Raw genomic sequence first — 18,525 nt, 5'->3', positions numbered from 1 at the left:
CCACACCGATCCCGATTGGAGTCGGGCTGATGCTGTATAGAGACTGCTGCCCACCACCTCAACTGATCCTGTCTTCTTCCTTCCTTGTCCTCCCATGTTCATCTACATCCGTTGCTTCTCTTCCATCCCATAGTGCGATTGTCACTATGGGGCAGCAGCTGTCTTTTTGCTCTATGGCTGAGGGGAGATTTGATAACAGTCTTCAAATAGCTGAAGGGTGATGACAGAGAGGATGGAGATGGGCTTTTCCCTGTGGCTGAAGGGGACAGGAGTAGGAGCAATGGCCTCAAACTTCAGCATGGGATTTTAGGTAGAAGATTAAGAAGATTTTTTTTCCCTCTGAGGATGGTTAAGCATTGGACCAAGCTGCATAGAGAAAAGGAGGAATCTTCCACCCTGGAAAGTCAAGAGCAGGTTGGGCAGAGCCTTGACTGAGATGTTTTAGTCGGGCTGATTTTGCCTGGAGCAGGGGGTTGAACTAGATGTGACCTCACGAGGTGCCTTCCAGCCTGACTTTTCTAGGATCCTATGTTTGGACAGTGTCTGGCACAATGTGGTCTTGGTCTGTACCTGGGCTTCCTGCCTGCTGTGATGAAGCGGATAATAAATGGTACTAGTAATTATTCCATTACTTAGATCACTCAGGGCAAGGGGAAAGGTGGAAGAGCAGCTGATTTGTTTAAAGGTCCCATTTTAGCGTTTGTTGTAGCCGAGACCTGTGCAGACACTGACCTAGCGTGCTTTCACATGGAAGCAACTGGCTGAACGTTAAGCGGTGTGTGTGTGTGCGCGCATGTGCAAGCGTATGCATGTGTATGTGTGCATTCGTGTGCATGCGTGTGTGTATGTGTGTAAGGGGGGTTGTGCCATGCTTTCCATGCATAGCGGAGACTGACATTTTGCTCTAAGTGCCCTATTCAGTTCAACCTCCCACAAGGAGTTGCACGGAGGCAGTATCCCACAGCGAGGAGTGCACTAGCTGGGATTCAGGGAAGCGAGGCACGTCTCCACCATGGCTGTGGTGTGACCGTGAGGACGCTGAGCCTTCCCTCATCTCTGGCAGCAGGGAGAGCTCAGCAGGAGGCAGCAAAGGCCCAGCTGGAGGCCAGATGCCTCACTCTGGCCCTGCTTCTGGCTTAAATTCCCATTGCCCCTTGTACCTTCTGGATGGTCGTCTCCATCCTTCACTGCTGGTTTTCTAGATGGGCCTGAAAGTCTTCTCACCCACTCCCTCGTTACACTAGTAGAGCTCTGCTGACCGCTGCTTGAAAAACGAGCCCAGCAAACCCCAGGGCAGGTAGAGCTGAGCTTTAAACCCAGCCTGAGCGTGCCCTTTGGGACAGGCAGCTCCATGTCGTCATTAGAGCCCTGCCGAGAGGCTCAAGACACCTGCTTGTGCTTCCCAGTTTAGTCACCCGCAGGCAAGTTGCTTGCTCTCCCCTGGCCTCACCTTCCTTCTGTGAAATGGGGTCAGTATCAGTCCTCCTTTGCCAACCTCCACCCATGCCCAGCTGGGGCAGGTGCCAGCTCTCACTATGGGAATGCAGGGGACTCAAGCCACAGGAGCCAGTTCTTCCTCAGGTCCCCAAAGGGCTGCTAAACTCCGCACCCGGCACTTGGCTGCAAGTGTTACATGGGCTTTGGACATGGTTTTGGCTACTTGTCCCTCTGCGGTAACACATACAAATCGCCCATCAAGCGGCGGGTTAGCGAGGGTAACCGAGGCTAGCAAAACGCGAGTGCTGCAATCTGCAATCCATTTGGAAGAATTGGCTCTTTGCTGCGTGGGCTAGCTCCACATCGCAGCGCAGATTTCACGGCTGATCCTGTTACCACGAGCTGGAAGAACCGCCGGGCTCTGATATCTCCAGCTGAACCCAATAGCTGAGACCCTGCTGTGAAACCAGGGGAGGGCCTTCCTCCCCCCGTCTCCTTTGAACCGTCCTGCGGTCGCTTGCTCGGGGCGCCGTGCGGTGTGTGACGGTGCTGCAGAGGGAGGGGACCTGGAGGAAAGCTCTGCGTGGGAGGGGAGGCAACGGGGCAGGTTCGGGCAACGTGCAATGCAGTATAAGCGATCAGGGCAGTGTGGGAAGCTGCAGGGTGGGGGGGTCTCTAGGCAGGATCGTGGCCGCTGAGCCACGGAGAGCCATGCAGTCTAGCGCAATGGGCAGCGGGGGAAGGAGCAGGAGGCCTCTGCCACTGCCCGAGGCATGTCCCTAGTCAAATCACCTTCCATCCCATGAGCTGTGTTTCCCCTTCTGCTCCCTTTGCCTCCCAGCTGGCTTCTTCCTTTGCCTCCAGCTGCATGAGCAAGGGCTTTGCCTCCTCTCACTCTGCCTTCTCAGGTCCGCGCTGCTAACCCCCGCTGCTGCATGAAGGGCACGGCCTCCCCGGGGCTCGGTCCCCAGCGGCTTGAGAGCTGGCCGAATGGCCCCACGACACAGGGGAGCTGGGCCTTTAAGGACAGGCCACGATCCGGCACAGGTCTGTTAATGATGGGAGAATCGAACGGAGAGCGGGGACAAGGCGGTGGGTCTGCCTGCGTGAGCAAAGTTCCCCCTTGCCCCTACGGAGACGTGGATGGAGTCAGAGAGGTCCTGGTATCAGGGCTCCCCTGCCAGCTCTGCCACTGACTCCTTCTACAGCTTTGGCCATGTCATGCAACCTGCCTGTGCCTCGGTTTCCCCCCTATGCGGGGTTGCTACTTGATGGTGGGGGGATGATCGCTCAGTTTTCTGGCAGCCTCTCAGGTTTCTCAGCTCGGTGCTGCTGCAGCCTGGAACAAAACCAAAGCCTTGTGAACATCTTCCTGGACACGGAGCGGTGTTGACACTTCTGGTTTTGGATCCAGACCTGAGCGCTTGCTTTCTGGCATGTGTCTATGTGAGCAGCGAGGACCCTGCTGTAGGGTGGAGGAAGACCCCGGGGTCAGGTCCTCTCTCTCCCTGGGTTCAGAGTTTTTCATCCCAGTTCATTCAGACTCAGGCAACGCGGGGTCCCCACGTCTGGGGCTCCCCCATCCCACAACCACTGGGCTTTGGAGACAGAGAGAGAGTCTCAACCTTAGAGACACACGTGTGCACGCGTACGATACGGCTCAGCTTTGCTGAGATGAGATTTCCCTGAAATCATTTCAGCCCACTCTCATCTATGCTTGTGGCACAAAACACATCCTTGTGCAAAGGGTCGGTACCTGGACACGGTTCTGTGCAAGTCCCTTTCAATCTGATCTCGAGGGTTTAACATCCAACCTGCTTGCCCTCTAGATGCACCAAACTTAGGCCCTGATTCGGGAAGGCATTTAGCGCCCACACCTATGTCCTATGGACTTCAATGGGGCTCAAGCATGTGCTAAAAGTTAAGCCTGTGCTTAAGTGCTTTTGGTGAAGCAAGGAGTCACAGAAGCGTCGCCATCAGCTTTTAAAATGCTGTTGCATCTTGGATGTTCTCAGTACCTTAATTATTTTAGCTTATAAACCACCACCCATTTGGCCTTCAGATCTGTCACTTGAGAAGATCAAGCTAATCCTTTTGGTTTCCCATCGCACTCCTTATCCAGGGGACTCATAAAGCTAGTTGGGAATCGTTCAGGAACACATTATTTACTGGAGAAGGCCAAGGGCCCAGGAGAAGTTTATTGGGTCCAGGATGAAATTTCAGGTCAAAACCTGTGAGGGAGGTCCTCATGCCTGGCCATCAGGGCACTCAGTCGGGCTGCACGGGGCTGACTCAGTCATAGTCATGGAGAAGTGGGGCTGGAAGGGCCCTGCAAGGTTATATCCAGTCCAACCCCATGCCTGAAGCAGGATCAGCCCTTTCCAAACCAGCCCAGACAAACCAGCATCTAAACTTGTAATAAAACTACCATCAACCCTGACATCGCACCTGGGCCTGCCACAGGTAAAGCAGGAAAACCACAGCAGCCACCGTCCTGCTGCCGCAAAAGGTTGTTAATAGATGCTCAAAAGATCCCAGGTAGAGGCCGCGCTCCTGCTGCAGAGGTAGAAAAAACCCCTCCGGTCCATCCCAAGGTAAATTTCCTTCCTGACCCCAAAGGTGGCATCGGTCTGACCCTGAACAGAAGGGCGAGACCCTCTCCCCAGGACCCTCTGCTTTAAGTCTCAGCAGGAGCCTTGGCACAGCCCAGGTTGCAGGAGCACCTGCAAGTCTGGGGGAGGCTTAAAACCCCCCCGAGCCATGAAGCAATGGGCAGGGAGAGCCTGGGACACCCCCACAGCAAAGCACAGGCATCGCTGCACCTAAATCATCCCCAACCAGTGGCTGTCCAACCTCTCCTTGAACCCCCCAGTGATGGAGAGTCCACAGCTCTCTCCAGGTAGCACAGGACCTTGACACCAGCTTTCCTCCATCCCCGGACAGTGCCCTGACCGTGACAGTAAGGCAAAGGGAGCGAGGGTCTTTCTCTGCTCGGTCTCCTCCTGAAGCATGATGAGATAACGTTTGAAACCTCGCATGCCCAGCGTGACTCACAGGTCTTCCCGGCGCCTCGTACTGCTGTGGGAGGAAGCAAATAACCCCATCCCCTGGTGAAAGGGTGGAGGACCAGAGGCGCAGATGTCCTTTGATGCCCAGGGGAGTAGCTGCTGCCCATGGGGGAAATTGGGCACCGTGGGGCTTGATCCTGCCCTCCTTGAAGCCAGTGACCGAGCTGCCATCCGAATCGGGGCTTTATTCATATATTCAGGGCTGGAAGGGACCTCTTATTGGGTCCAGCCCCCCATTGCATGTGGGCAGGAAAGACCCCCAGCAAGGTGCATTTATTGAGGTGTCTAGAAAAAAGAGCAGGGGAACAGGGCTCATCGGAGGGGGGCTGCACCCAGGAACAAAGCACAGCTCATGGCACGTACCCCGTGCCCACCTCCCATGGCTTTCAGGGGAGACGTGGCCCGATGCTGGATCTCAAAGACCCAGGAGCAGAGCGGGGGACAGAAACGCAGACGTCTAAGCTGGGCCTGTGATCAGCGCTCAGCGCCGCTGCTCAGATAAGACACTGAAAGCGCTTTTGGCTGCTGCCTGGTTATAAAAATCACATCCCCTCATCAGTCGCTGGTGCGCGGGATCTGTTGCTTTAACTGGCTTTTCCATCTGCAGGCAAAACGATTAACGTCCTTCGCTATTAACATTCCAGCTGCTTCTCTCGCTCCCTCGCTCTCTCTTCCCTCGTCTTATTGTCACACCAGTAGAAATCAGCAAAAGTACCTAACCCAATTCTTTGTCTTGGGGCTGCAGAAGATACCATGGGTAAGTCGTCAGATTAGTTTAAGTGCTTGCTTTGTAACTCAGTACCTGTGGAATGTCATAATAAAGCCATGATGGTTAAAATGTAGATTTTCAAACAATAAAACAAGGAGAGTGATGAAAAGCAAGATTTAAAAAAAAAAATTTTTTTGAAAGAGGGAGGCAGCAGAGGCCTCATACTTAATTTATGTAATATTTCTATTAAAAACAATGTCTATTCAAGACAGCAATTTAAAGCCTGCCCTGTTGGCTTCAAATATAAATCCAATAAACCTCTATTATGATTCCTCCATTAGGTCAGTGTGGTGGAATTTTGTGGACTTCTAAAATAAGACATTATTTTTCAGGAATGTTTCATGAATCACGGTCAAAGCCCCTTCATCTTTGCTTGCATACATCTCAAAATTGTGCCCTTCTTAAAAATATCTCTCTCTATATAAAAGATTTTCAGGATCCAGCAACTGGCTCGCCGGCTGGAACGAGAGCCGCAGACCTGGAGCCTCGTTCTCCCTCCCACTTTGCCTAACAGATGAGGCGAGGGCTGCTTACTGGCATGGAGCCTCCTGCACTTAAATTTCGGCCTTTAAATTAAATTTTTCAGCTGTACGGAATTGGTGATTTATTTCTCTTATGTCAACCTGAATAGTTGTTGCCCTCCTTCAGGGAGAGGTGCAATTTCTTGGGATCAGGGTTTGCTCAAAGGGCATCTATCTATCTATCTAGCTATCTATACTGGAAGATTATCTATCTATCTATCTATCTATCCCTTTAGTATTTAGGAACCACAGCTATGGGCCAAGTGTGCTCAGTGCTGTACAAATACAGAACTGAAAGATGGTCTCAGGCCATGAGATCTTCCAGTCTAAGGTGTTGCCTTTTGTGCCCCTATAACATTTTTTACGATGGCACAAGGGCCAAGCAAATGGATGCCCATGCCCCTTGTTGCACCAAAGTGTGGTCACGTTGCAGGTGATGATTTTTGTGCCGCGATTTGGTGGAGGATGTCTTTATTTATGGAGAGAGCGCATCAGCAGCCAGACATCCTGGAAAGGTGCTCCGGGAGCTTGAGGGGCCTGATCCTGTGCAGCCTAAAAACACCCGTGTAGGAACTTGGGAGCACCTGCCCGGCTTTCCCCACTTACTGAGACGTGCCCCTGAGATCTCTTCTGGGATGCATTACTGTAAGTGGGAAAACCCCGACTTTCTCTGCTGATGGAAACACGCCCTAGAGACCCAATATAAAGTTCTCCCTCGGGTTGTCAGGAATACCCATGTGCCGGCTGAAGTTACTCCGAGGTACGGGTCATTTATCCACAACCCCGGTCAGCTTCATCCCAGGGTCGAATTTTGCTCAAAGCAAACAGGCTATGACTGGCTCCCTCACCGCTAGGTCTTATAATAGCTCCTGGGACTGGGAGGTCCCTCCGGAGAGATGTTTTAAACCAGCCTAAACGACATGTCATGTGTCCGCACCGTGTGCTTACCGTGGGACTTAATTTGTTTAATGGGTTTATGCACAAGCACATCGATGGACCAAGGCTAGAGAAACGTCCAGGACATGCTGGGTTTTGCAGGTCCCTTTCTGCCCGTGGGTGGGATTCAGTCACAGGGGTTAGGCTAAAGGATGCTGTTACTGGGCAGGGCAGGAGACGCTTTGTGTTTTCCCCTTCTTCAGGAGGAAGAATTCATTGACTGGTGGAGCAAGTTCTACGCTTCGACGGGGGAGAGGGAGAAATGCGGCTCCTATCTGGAGAAGGGCTTCGACACGCTCAAGGTAACTCATCTGCGTGGAGGAGACCTCTCCTTGTAGCCCAGAGGGTCCTAATACATTTGCACCAGCGTTTGCACGTGAATCCCACAACACCTGCGGTCATTGGTTTGAAACGAGGAGTCCCAGGGGCAGGGAGTTTCTCCAAACCTTCCCTCGCTCCTGCTGAAACCAGTGATAGTTTTGCCATGGATTTGTATGGGAGCCAGGGAAAGCCCGTGGGACTTTCCCGGGTGTATTCCCACGTGGATGTGTGTTGCAGAGCTGGCTGGGATGTGATTTCATTCCTATTCCAGGGATTTTGGATGCTCACAAAAATTCAACAATTGGAAAACATTGGCCAACAAGCAAAGTATTTCTGTTGGGAGCAACTGCTATGGGGGCCTCCTGGGAATTAAACCAGGCTCCCTCGGTGTATCCCACAGTACATGACTGTCTCCCTTCTTTGAGAGATGGGGCAATATATCCTGGCTGTAGTGCATTTTGGGAGCACAGCCTGATTGTGGGTCCCAAGCCACAGAGGAAGAGAGGAACGTGACATAGCTGAGTAATGGCTCCTGTGAGGAGCCGTGGTTGCATTTGAATCTGAAACGTTTCATTCTGGTGGCAATTTGCTTTCCAAAAGCCAAATTCTAAGGAAAAATTTTCGACCAGCCATACCCACGAGTAACTCTTTGCAGTTTCAACGTCTGAGGGATGGATGAGCTGGAAAACGGCCAAGTATTAGAGGAGCATGTGTACTGCTGGGATTCCCGCCGTCTGAGTCATTGCAAACCACAATCCCGCGCTGGCTCCAAGAGGTGGTTGAGGTGGTAGGAAAGGCCTTGGCCATCTGGGCTTTCTAGGGTTCTGGGACTACCGGGACCCAGAGGTGGCTGTGAAGCACATCCAGACTTTGCGAAATAACCCATAACACCTGGACCACAGCTGGGGGAGTTTCAGCCTTTTCAGCAGAGGCCCTTTCCTTCCTAGGTCTACGAGACGGAGCTGGAGAAGGTGGAGGACTTCGAGAGGCTCTCCGACTTCTGCCACACCTTCAAGCTGTACCGGGGCCGCACGCAGGATGCTAATGAAGACCCCACTGTCGTGGGGGAATTCAAGGTCTCATGGTTTCCCTTTTTACCCCCGCCTCTTTGCATAAAAGATCAGCCTGTTGGAGACTAGAAGCCGGTCCTTCTTGCTCCCATCCTGCGTATCGCTTTGTCTCCTGGAGCGGGTGGAGGGGGGTCACTATCACAGTCCTGACAAGAAGGGGCCGCATTTATTCTGTGCATTAATTGGTATCAGTGTAGTACCTCAGAGCCCCACACGTGCTCCAGAGGCCTGTGGTGCTGGGAAATGGAAAGCAAAGAGCTTTCCTCTTGTCCCACAGGGTTTGCATTGTAAGGAAGAAGATATATGTCTCTGTTGCAATGTTTTACCCCAGAGTTGGCAGCAACTTAGGGGTGACTGAGTCATTCTCTCCCCTGGTTGCAGGAGAGGGAATAGGCATGAAATACAGTCAGAAACACACAGGCCTTGTTGGCATAAAATCCTAGCCCTGATTTGGAAGATGAATTATTTACCAGCAGAGCCCCAGTGGAAAACTGGTCATAAAAGGATCCTAAAGGGATGCTGTCAGAACAACCTGCTGGCCCAGGTCTGATCACTTTATCCCCTGGCACTGACTGCAAGGCATAATCCAAGTGGAAGAGCACATCTGGAGGCCGCGCTGCTGGCAGATGGCCGGGTCTAAACAATGAAGCACCTTTTTATCCGGGGGCCGAGGTAGCATGTGTGTGAAGCTGCTGCCAGGCTGTTTAAGCAAGTGCACAGAGCTATTCCCTTTGGTGCGTGGAGTCCACCGTTCGCTCTTGGACTGTATCAGGATAGAGCAATGTAGCAAATAAAAGGCAGCATTGCACTGGAGAACCTCAGCTTAAAAACAGGAGGGGCCTGGTTTGCATTCATCCAACGACTCTTCGATAGTGTAACAGGGCAAAGGCAATATAGATGCTAGTCAGGCCTAAATAATTAGGTTCAAGAGGGCATATAGGCATCATGAGCCCTATCTGCTTGAGAGGTGTGCCCCTGCTGAGCTGATATTCAGCAGCGCCTAGCAGGCCAGGAAGTTTTGGAACAGGAAGTGAAGGTCCATAAATAACCCACATCCACATATACTTGGCCTCCCTCTAACGGCACTCATGGTGGTACATGAGTAGTTTGGTAGCTCAGGCAATGGGACCAGGGCATCTGAGGGTCTCTTCTGGGTGTGGACGGCTCACCTTGGAGCGGGACATTACACAGGCAAAGCTGCATTCATGGCTGTCCAGCATTCGCAGTGTGTACATGAGCACGCATGAACACACAGTGTCTTTTCAGGGCTCGTTCAAACTTTACCCTCTCCCGGATGACCCACGCGTGCCAGTGCCGCCCCGCCAGTTCCATCAGCTCCCAGCCCGAGGCCCCCAGGAGTGCCTTGTCAGGGTCTACATCATCCACGCCTTTGACTTGCAACCTAAGGACACCAATGGAAAGGTATCGTGGGGAGGAATGCCTGGGGGAGAGGACTGCCGGGCTCAGAGTCATGGGGTTGAAGTCTCACGTCTATGGCAAGGAGAGAGGTCAGGCTACAAGAAGAGAGAGTTCCTCTTTGCCTCAGGATTTATTAAGGCAGCAATTCCGGCTTGGGAAAAAGCTCTCGCTTGTAGCTCTCACTTCCATGTTCCTAAATCTCACAGGCCAACATTCTTGCAAAAATGTTCAATTTTCTTTCCCTTCCCCCCCAGAAAAATCCAACCTGGCAAAAGGGCTATTGTGGCACAAATGCAATAATATTCATTTTTGTGTTCCAGTTTCTGAAAACTGAAAAACCCCACCCCTTCCTTCTTCACTCTTATTTTTCTGCTGGAAAATAGGTGGGAAAGTGAGAGTGGGGACATAAATATATCTATGAGGAAAACAGAAAGTTTCATTTTGGTTCATTTGTCAAAAACTGAAAAAATAAATACATACACACAACTGGTGTGTGTCTGTGTGTGTATACACAAACGTACATAGACAGACAGACACACATCAGGAGTGTGTGTATATAATATTATAATATGAATAATACACTATATATATCATTCAGTTTTTGAAGGTGTGTGCATCTGTGATAGATGTGTGTATCTGTTACAGACACCTATCTAAGTGTGTGTGTGTGTGTGTGTGTGTGTGTGTGTGTGTATTTCAGTTTTTGGAGATGAAATTTTAATTTTAAATTTTACTCAATCGGTCTGCCGGAAAAAAAATATTAAAAAAAAAGGCAAATTGAAATACTTCTGGCTTTTTAAAAAAATTCTAAACAATGTTATTTAGAAACTTGTATCAGTGTTATTTTAAACAGTTTGAGCAGGTCTTAAAAGATCAAGAATGAGATGAGTTGTTGGAGTTGAACCCAACAGGGGTTAGATGCCAACACATTTTTTTTCTGACTTTCTGGTTAGTTGAAAATTTAATTTTCTTTTCTTTTTGCTTTCACCCCAACACTTTTTTTTAAAACTTTTTTTACAGCTGCAATTGAACTGAAAACTCAGTTATTTGCACGGCTGTAGTAGAAGTGTCTGGAGATTTTCAGAGCAATGCTACAGAGCTCCCAGGCATCAGCTGAGCCCTTCCTATACTGCTTCCCCGGCTGTTCACTCCTATCAGCTGGAGGAGTAGTTGGCTGCCCAGCTCTGTCCTCAGAAGGGCAGGAACAGGAGTAATAGCTGAATCAGTCGTGTCTGACTCCCTTCGAGTTTGTGGAGAAGACCTCAGGGGCAGTACCCAAGGGACTCTTCCTGCAATAAGAGCCTGCTCCATGTAGCTCCTGGTAGCAGCATATGCTGCTTAGTGATTATTGTGGTTGTTGACATAGAAATCCCATCTCTGCCACCCTCCTCTCTCTTTAGTGCGACCCCTACGTCAAGATTTCAGTGGGAAAGAAATCGATAAACGACCAGGACAATTACATCCCATGCACGCTGGAGCCTGTCTTTGGAAAGTAAGTTTTAGTTCCAGATGGAGATGACGGGACCTTCTGTGACCGATCGGGAGACGACGGCCCTTGGCAGACATTCGGTCATGATCCTGGGCTCCCCTTGCACCAGCAAGTAGGAAACCAGTCAGCTGACCCCGCTCCCAGTTTCAGGAGTATAGTGGACTCAAAGGCTTCATTGTTCCCCAAAGCCTGGGAGCCCCCAGCTGCTGCTGCGGTTAATCGTGTTTTAAGTGTAATGTCTGCCAGGGTCTAAGTTGGAGCCCATTTGTGACTTCTGGGTTATTTCCAGGCTGTGTGCATCTCCCATTTTCTGTGCTAGCCCCAAGCTTGTGCTCTGTGTTGGAAAGTCATGCTGGACCAGACCAGATTAACCCATGTGCCCTGACGGGCCATCCCAGAGAGGGCTGACAGCGAGAAAGCCATCAAAGGCTACCAATGTTTGATGGCTCTTCTGTACTGAAATAATAGGTTTTCAACCAGCAGAATCACTGGGGAAAAATGGGAGATAACGTTTTAAAGCAGTCACATCTCTCAGGAAATTGGCAGACCGCTGTGACCTGCCAGAAGACCAGGCTAAGGTGAGAGAAGGAAGGAGGGACTGCCTTAGGGAAGGATGCTGAGCAGGGTAATGACTCACAGGAGGGGTGAGGTCAGATGGAGAGGGGTTGTGGTCAGGCCATTGCTGCTTTTCAAAGATTTGCGACTCCATGGCGGCTTTCAAGAGTAAAGTGGTTAAAACATTGCTTTGCAAAGCCTGTATTTTTTACATGCTACTGTGTGGCCCATGAAGAGTATAAGTGGGAGGAATATATCTAAGTAAGATGGAGTTCAGGAGGTCTTAAGTTCTTGGAGGTCTATGGGCTTGTTGGCCAAACAGAGCTCCACTGCCCATTGCAATCCCAAAATCACAGACAGTGAGGGTTGAAGGGCCCTCAGGAGGTCACATCTAGTCCAACCCCCTGCTCCAAGCAGGACAAACCCCAGCTACATCATCCCAGCCAGGGCTTTGTTGAGCTGGGCCTTAAAAACCTCCAAGAATGGAGATGCCACCACCTCTCTGGGGAGCTTGTTCCAGCACTTCACCACCCTCCTCGGGAGGAAGTTTTTCCTAAAATCCAACCTCAACTTCCCTTGCTGCAGCTTGAGTCCATTGCTCCTTGTCCTGTCATCTGCCCCCACTGAGACCAGCCCAGCTCCGTCCTCTTTGCAGCCCCCCTGTAGGGAGGTGAAGGCTGCTATTCAATCCCGCCTCGGTCTTCTCCTCTGCAGACTCAGTCAGCCCATTTCCCTCAACCTCTCCTCACCAGTCCTATCCCCCAGCCCTCCAGCTATTTTCATTGCTCTCCACTGGACTTTCTCCAATGTGTCCACATCCTTTCTGCAGTGGGGGGTCCACAGCTGGACACAGGACTCCAGATGTGGCCTCCCCAGTGCTGAATAGAGGGGAGGAATCACTGCCCTCCATCTGCTGGCAACGCTTCTCCCAGTGCTGCCCAGGATGCCGGTAGCCCTTGGTAACAAGGGCGCACTGCTGGCTCATATGCATCTTCTTGGTCACTGTGACCCCCAGGTCCTTTTCTGCAGAGCTGCTGCCCAGCCCGTCCCCCCCAGCCTGCCCCGGTGCAGGGGACTGCTCCATCTAAGTGCAGGACTTTGCACTTGTCCTTGTTGAACCTCATGAGATCTCTTTGGGCCCAATCCTCCAGTGTGTCTAAGTCACTCTGAATCCTAGCCCTACCTTCCACCATATCTACTACTCCCCCAGTTTGGTGTCATTTGCAAACTTCCTGAGGGTGCGCTGCGTCCTGTCTTCTGGGTTGTTGATGAAGATATTGAAGAAAACTTGTTCAGGACCGATCCCTGGGGCTCTCCACTTGATACCAGCTGCCAACTAGACATTGAGCCATTGATTACTACCCTCTGAGCCTGACTATCCAGCCAGTTTTCTTTCCACCTTACAGTCCATTCATCCAGCAGGGTTTACACCTTGGGGTGTTTCAGAGAGAACCAGTTAGGTACAGGGATCAGTCACTCCCTAGCCCTGGGGAAATGTGAAGGTCCTGGGATCCAGGGGTTGGATGCATCCTACAGATCACTTTTCTATTCAGAGACTGGATCAGGCCATGACAGCTTTATCAGAAGGGAAGGTCACAAACAGACTAGAAAGGCTGAGGAAGGGCATGGCAGGATTAATGAAGCCTGGTCTGGAGCTCAGGAGAGCTGAGTGACCTGGGGCTGGTCACTTATTCCCTCTACTTCCTATCTATAACACAGAGGTAACAGATACTTCCTTTTGTCTGCTGCGTCTTTTTACACCATAGGGTCTTCAGGGCATGGGCTTTCTTTTCCCTACATGTTTGTTGAGTCTTATTACAATGGGGCCTGGACTTCAGCCAAGCCCATGAAGTGCCACCATAATGCACATAGCAGCAATAGTCGTTGTTTCAGGACTGTCCCCTGCAGGCTCTTGTAGAGGAAGGTGGGTTCTCCTTTCCCGTGTTGGCTTCCATCCAAAGACCAGTCTAGACAGAGCTCTGCACCTCCCACCGTGCCTTTAAGATGAGAGGTAAAATCAAGGCCCTGGCAGCTTGTGGCTATTAAAGCTACTATTTCACAAGCAGATTCCTGGGTTCCTGGCCGCGTTCCAGCTTGGCTAATTACATTTTGCTGTCCTGAATTCCTCCTGTGCTTGTAACCAGTGGCATAATCACTCACTTCCCCTCCTAAACCCTGCTGTCGAGCAGTGCTGGCGTCATTAAGTGCAGGCCGCCTTCCACCTGAGAGGCAGCCACATTTTGGCAGCAGGTGAAGCGACTCCTAGATTCACAAGACTGGATCCTGATCTTACTTTCTTCTCCTGTGGTTCCTGAAGATGCTAAACCAGTGGATCGCTGCTTACCCTTAATATGTTTTGCATCCCCTCATTGCACTCCAGTTGAAAAGGGTGGTGGTGGCTGGGCCATTCTGGATACTACTTACCATGTCCTCATGGACACCAGTAGCCTGTGGACCACCGTTTGAGAACCTCTTCCCTTCTCTCCTCTCCTATATAGCATCTGAGCACCTTTGAGAAGGTCACCGTGTGATGTACCTGTACTGTGTTGTTTGTGCTCAGCGCAGGGGAGAGGTGTATACATAGTGGAGTGTTTTTGTAGGGTTCATTTTGTTCTGATATCCACTTCTTGCTTCTTCCTATTGTTTTTCTGCCTACCTGAATAATCCTGTTGCTTTGTCCTGATGGCTCTGGAGGAAATGGCTGGCTCAGAGATATGTGCCTGATGCTTAGAGTGGAAGGTGGAGAGGTTTGTGTTGGTCCCTGGCTCCTGGGGAGAGTTCGGTCCCTAGGCTTGGGCCAGCACTGTGGAAGTCCTGTCCCTTACACAGATGAGCTTTGCCCTTGTTACAGAGTCATTGGGCCTGAGGTTTCATTGGCCTGACTCTACCGGAGTCAGTGAGGTCAAGGCAGAATGAGAGAGGTGAGACTAAAGAGAGGTAGTTAGCCGTGTGAGTCTTCAGTCAGGCAGAAGGCAGTGCAGAGATGCACCTTATTGACTAACTGAATCAGAGATGCACAAGCTTTTGCAAGCCTGCACTCACTTCATCAGATGCTGTGAAAAGACATGCATAGAGCAGTGAGAATAAGGGCCACCCCTATGGGTGGGTCTGTAGGTGCGCTAATGTGCAGAGAGAGTAAAGTCTGGCTTTCCACAGTCTCTGTGGATTTATACCCCCTGAGGGATCTGACCCAGAGATTTAGAAAATGCTCCTCTCAGAAAGTGCCTCCCCTGCATAAAAAGGCCAAGCATTGCCATATTTGTTCATATACAATGCATGGCTTTTCCCCCTCGAAAACCAGCTGCTGGAAATTGGGGGCTGTACTTATAAACCAGGAACTATGGTAATAGTAATGTCTACTGCTTTAACTTCTGCAGGGTGAAAGAGAAATAACTTCTGCACATGATCCACAGAGAGCAGAGCAGTGAGCAAGCTCAGCTCCCTCTGCCGCTACTCAGTTACTTATTACAAGGACAGATTTTTTTTGCCTTCATTCTGCCTTTGAAAATCAAAGCGTGCATCTTATTTTGTGGTGCATTGTAAGCTCTAAAATATGGTATTCTGAAGCCACTATTAATTCCTGTTTAATAATGATCCTGGAGACAGGCTCATGGCTACAGGGTGGCTGTGACATTCCCTCGTGGCCTTGCAGCTCCTGCCTGGCTCGGACTCCAATGTCGCTTTCCCTAGATTTCTCGCCTGCCATGCCTTGTTCTTATTATTAAAGGTCAATTAAGGGAGGCTACCCACTGGCCTTACAGTGAGCCTTAATCCTAACAATTCCCACACCGGGTCTTTCCTGGACCCCAGTAGCCTCAATCCAGCCCTTTGGCCTGATAAGTCCCTGTCAACCTGACTGTGCTACTGCAGGGCACCTGAAAGGAAAATCACATGGCTCCGTTCCTCCCCTACATCATGCCCCAAGCCTCACAACTGTTATCACTATGATGTTCAGTTCACACACTTGGTGCCTTTTGGCCCTCGGATCACAAGGTCCCACATTTGGCCCTCAAAGGGCTCCTGGATCACAGGGCTCCTGGTCCAGGTCACATCCCCACTCTCTCTGGGCTTCCAGATCCCCAGTCTGGCTCACAACCCCTCTTAGACTCATTGACCGTCATCCCTACTCTCTAGGCCCTTGTACCCCCAGCTGAGCCCCACTCTCAGCCCCTGCTTGGCTACTGGCCCTCAAAGTAACCTTTGCCTGCCCTTGCAGGGCTCTAGACTAAATTGCTAGGACAACTTAATAGTGAATACCTGCTCTCTGGCAGGCACTCAAGCCTTCCTTAGGCTTAACATAAAACAGGGCCGCTTGCCCATATAACCAAGCCCTTATCTGCCCCAGGTGCCTTCCCTTGTTCCCCACATTGCAGAGCTCCTCATTCAGAGCCATGGCCAGTTCAGGAGTCCTGCTGCTTTGCTGTCAGTGTCTCCTCACTCCATAGGCAGGGCAAGACCAACTGACCTGTGCAGGCTCTGGGCTTGTGTACCTCAAGCCTGAGCCCTCTGCCTATCAGGTGTGTCCCTCATTAGCTCCCCTTTGCTACCTGCATGCTCTTTTAAAGGAGGAGGTGCATCCCAGTGCCCTACTACAATCTCCCAACTCTCGCATTTCTTCCTTGGATCTCAAAACATTTGATAAAGGAAGCTACTACTTATATCTCGATTTTGCAGATAAGAAAACTGAGGCAAAGGCAGGGTCAACTCAGCACTTGGAGCAGAGTTCAATCCCAGGCCATATGGGTGCCAGTCGGTACCTGCTGCTCTGCATCTCCTGTTGAAATGCATGGAGTTAGAGAGTTGTAGTGTCCCTGTAGCCATGACGGACCAGGGAATAGAGGAGAAGCTGGATTTGTTTGGTCTTATCTTTTATGGGACAAGCTTAAGCAACCCTAGATGCTCAGTCCTGATGGTAAAGATAGCATCTCTGTATCAGAGGTATGGCATGGGTTTGGTGGTGTATTTTTCTAAACACGCTTCTGCAAGGTGGTTCATGAGGAGATGGACCCCATCGGTGGTCATCTTTGAGCCCGTGGTTTGGAAGCATGTCAGCTGTTGCAGGCACCTGGCAAGGTATGAGTCCAACAAAAAGTATGGACTCATACCTTTTGTATGAGGTATGATACAAAAGGTATGAGTCCTTACCTGACCCTTGCAAGTGGTTGGAGACAGCAACCAGGCATCAGGCCTCAAAGCAGAGAAACTCTGTTAGTTTTTCGTGTACTGGACGGTGCCGGTTCAACATGGGGTATCATGAGAGAAAATCAGCAAGAGACCATGTAGAAAAGCCATTCATCTGCAGCTCCTCTCTCCCTTCCTCCTCCTCTGCAGGATGTTTGAACTGACCTGCTCTCTGCCTTTGGATAAGGACCTGAAGATCGCATTGTACGACTACGACCTCATGTCAAAGGATGAGAAAATAGGAGAGACCATCATAGACCTGGAGAATCGGTTCCTGTCGAAATATGGGGCCCGCTGCGGCCTCCCCCAGACCTATTGCATGTAAGCACTTCTGTTGGCTCCAAGGAGGCTGCACTGCCTTGCTCATGGATGGCTACAAGGGAGCAGGCATAAACCCTGGCTGCTTTCCCCCGATTACTGCCATGTCCTCCTGCCCAGATCAGCATGGTGGGTGGGATCTGAAGCCACCTGCACCAGCTCTGTAGCTACTGGCAACTCCCCAGCTTGGTGCTGGCAGGTGGTTTCTGCTCCCTTCATCCCTCCAGGGCAGGTAGTGGTTCTGCCTCTGGGTGCTGGGTCTGGATTAACGGGGCCTATCTAGGTAGCACCTTCCCCAGGTGACCTTGGAAGGATGTTCCTTCAGCTGTGACAGCCCCTTTTTGGCCACCTGGACACTGGTAGCAAGGGCAGGCTGGAGCAAGGCCAGTAAACCTGTCTGAGACCAAGAGCAGGGCAGCTTGCGGGGTTCGCCTGGCCTCCGGAGCGGGGCAGGAGCGAGTGCACAGGGCATATTTCACAGCGGTGCTTCTGTGCATCGTAGGGACATGTTCCAGGAATGACCATGGGTCTGTTTTCAGGGGTAGGGAGGGGAAGTGCTGGTTTGCAATGCCCTGACACCTTGTTTTTCTTACTTCCTGGCTTCAGTTCTGGGCCCAACCAGTGGCGAGACCAGCTCCGTCCATCCCAGCTGCTCCACCTCTTCTCCCTGCAGCGCAATTGCAAAGCTCCCGTGTACAAGACAGACCGGCTCGTGTTTCGGGAGCAGGAGTACTTCCTCGTGGAGCTCGGTAAGGGACACCTGGGCCTGGCCAGACCTCTTCTTTTCATTGCTTTTCTCCACGGTTGCTGCCCCGGAGGCTGCCAGCATCTGCAGCAGCAGGAGAGGACACTGCTGGGTACACATAAACACTCGACTCGGTTCACAGTGCTAGCTAATGAGCATCGTGTATCTGGGTTGCTGCCTGAAGCCACCCCCATTTTATTATTATATATCTATTGTATGACCCAGGACCTTGACCCTGAACTAAGACCAGTACCCTGCCATGATAGCTGCTCTACACAGAGAGAAAGCCCCTTCTCCAGATAGTTTATTGTCCAAGGGATGGGAGAGAGGAAGAATTTTTGCTCTCCTCCTGCAGATGGGGTTGGAGTGATTTTTCTTGAGTTTCTATAGAAACTTTAGGCCGTACCCAAGAATGCCACTTCTGAATCCCAAGACCGTCCTCTACTTCTCATGCTCTGGGCCATGCTGGTTACCACATGGGGGTGGGAGGGAATTTTTCCCCCCTCCTGATGCAACATGTGTTAGGGGTTTTTCAGCCTTTCCCAGAGGGATTGGGTGCTGGCTGCAGCCCAGGCTGGGGTTTTGACAGGGCTGTGCCAACGCTCCTGCTGGCACTCGAATCCAGTGGCTCCTGCCTGGAGGGTCTTGCTCCTCTGCTCAGGGTCAGACCGATGCAACATTTGGGATCAAGACAAA

General features: G+C 51.1%; 1 protein-coding gene across 5 annotated transcripts in view; it reads left to right on the top strand.

Annotated features, from left to right (window-relative positions):
• Positions 1-18,525, top strand: part of DYSF (dysferlin) — a 202,251-nt gene that overhangs the window by 141,084 nt on the left and 42,642 nt on the right. For 4 of the 5 annotated variants that reach the window (XM_090035143.1, XM_090035144.1, XM_090035142.1 and 1 more), the window contains 6 exons: positions 6,935-7,033; positions 8,000-8,128; positions 9,389-9,544; positions 10,942-11,033; positions 16,917-17,087; positions 17,691-17,833. In XM_090035143.1, the coding sequence (XP_089891269.1) occupies positions 6,935-7,033; positions 8,000-8,128; positions 9,389-9,544; positions 10,942-11,033; positions 16,917-17,087; positions 17,691-17,833 (790 nt within the window). Of the gene's footprint in view, positions 1-2,345; positions 2,485-5,149; positions 5,263-6,934; positions 7,034-7,999; positions 8,129-9,388; positions 9,545-10,941; positions 11,034-16,916; positions 17,088-17,690; positions 17,834-18,525 lie in introns of all 5 variants that reach the window. The other variant, XM_090035140.1, reaches the window with a different exon arrangement.

Source organism: Crocodylus siamensis, chromosome 2 (assembly GCF_052110815.1).
Source record: "Crocodylus siamensis isolate JL-2025a chromosome 2, ASM5211081v1, whole genome shotgun sequence".
NCBI lineage: Eukaryota > Metazoa > Chordata > Crocodylia > Crocodylidae > Crocodylus > Crocodylus siamensis.
Note: the sequence above shows the minus strand (reverse complement) of the source record. Positions and strands in the feature narration are given on the sequence as shown.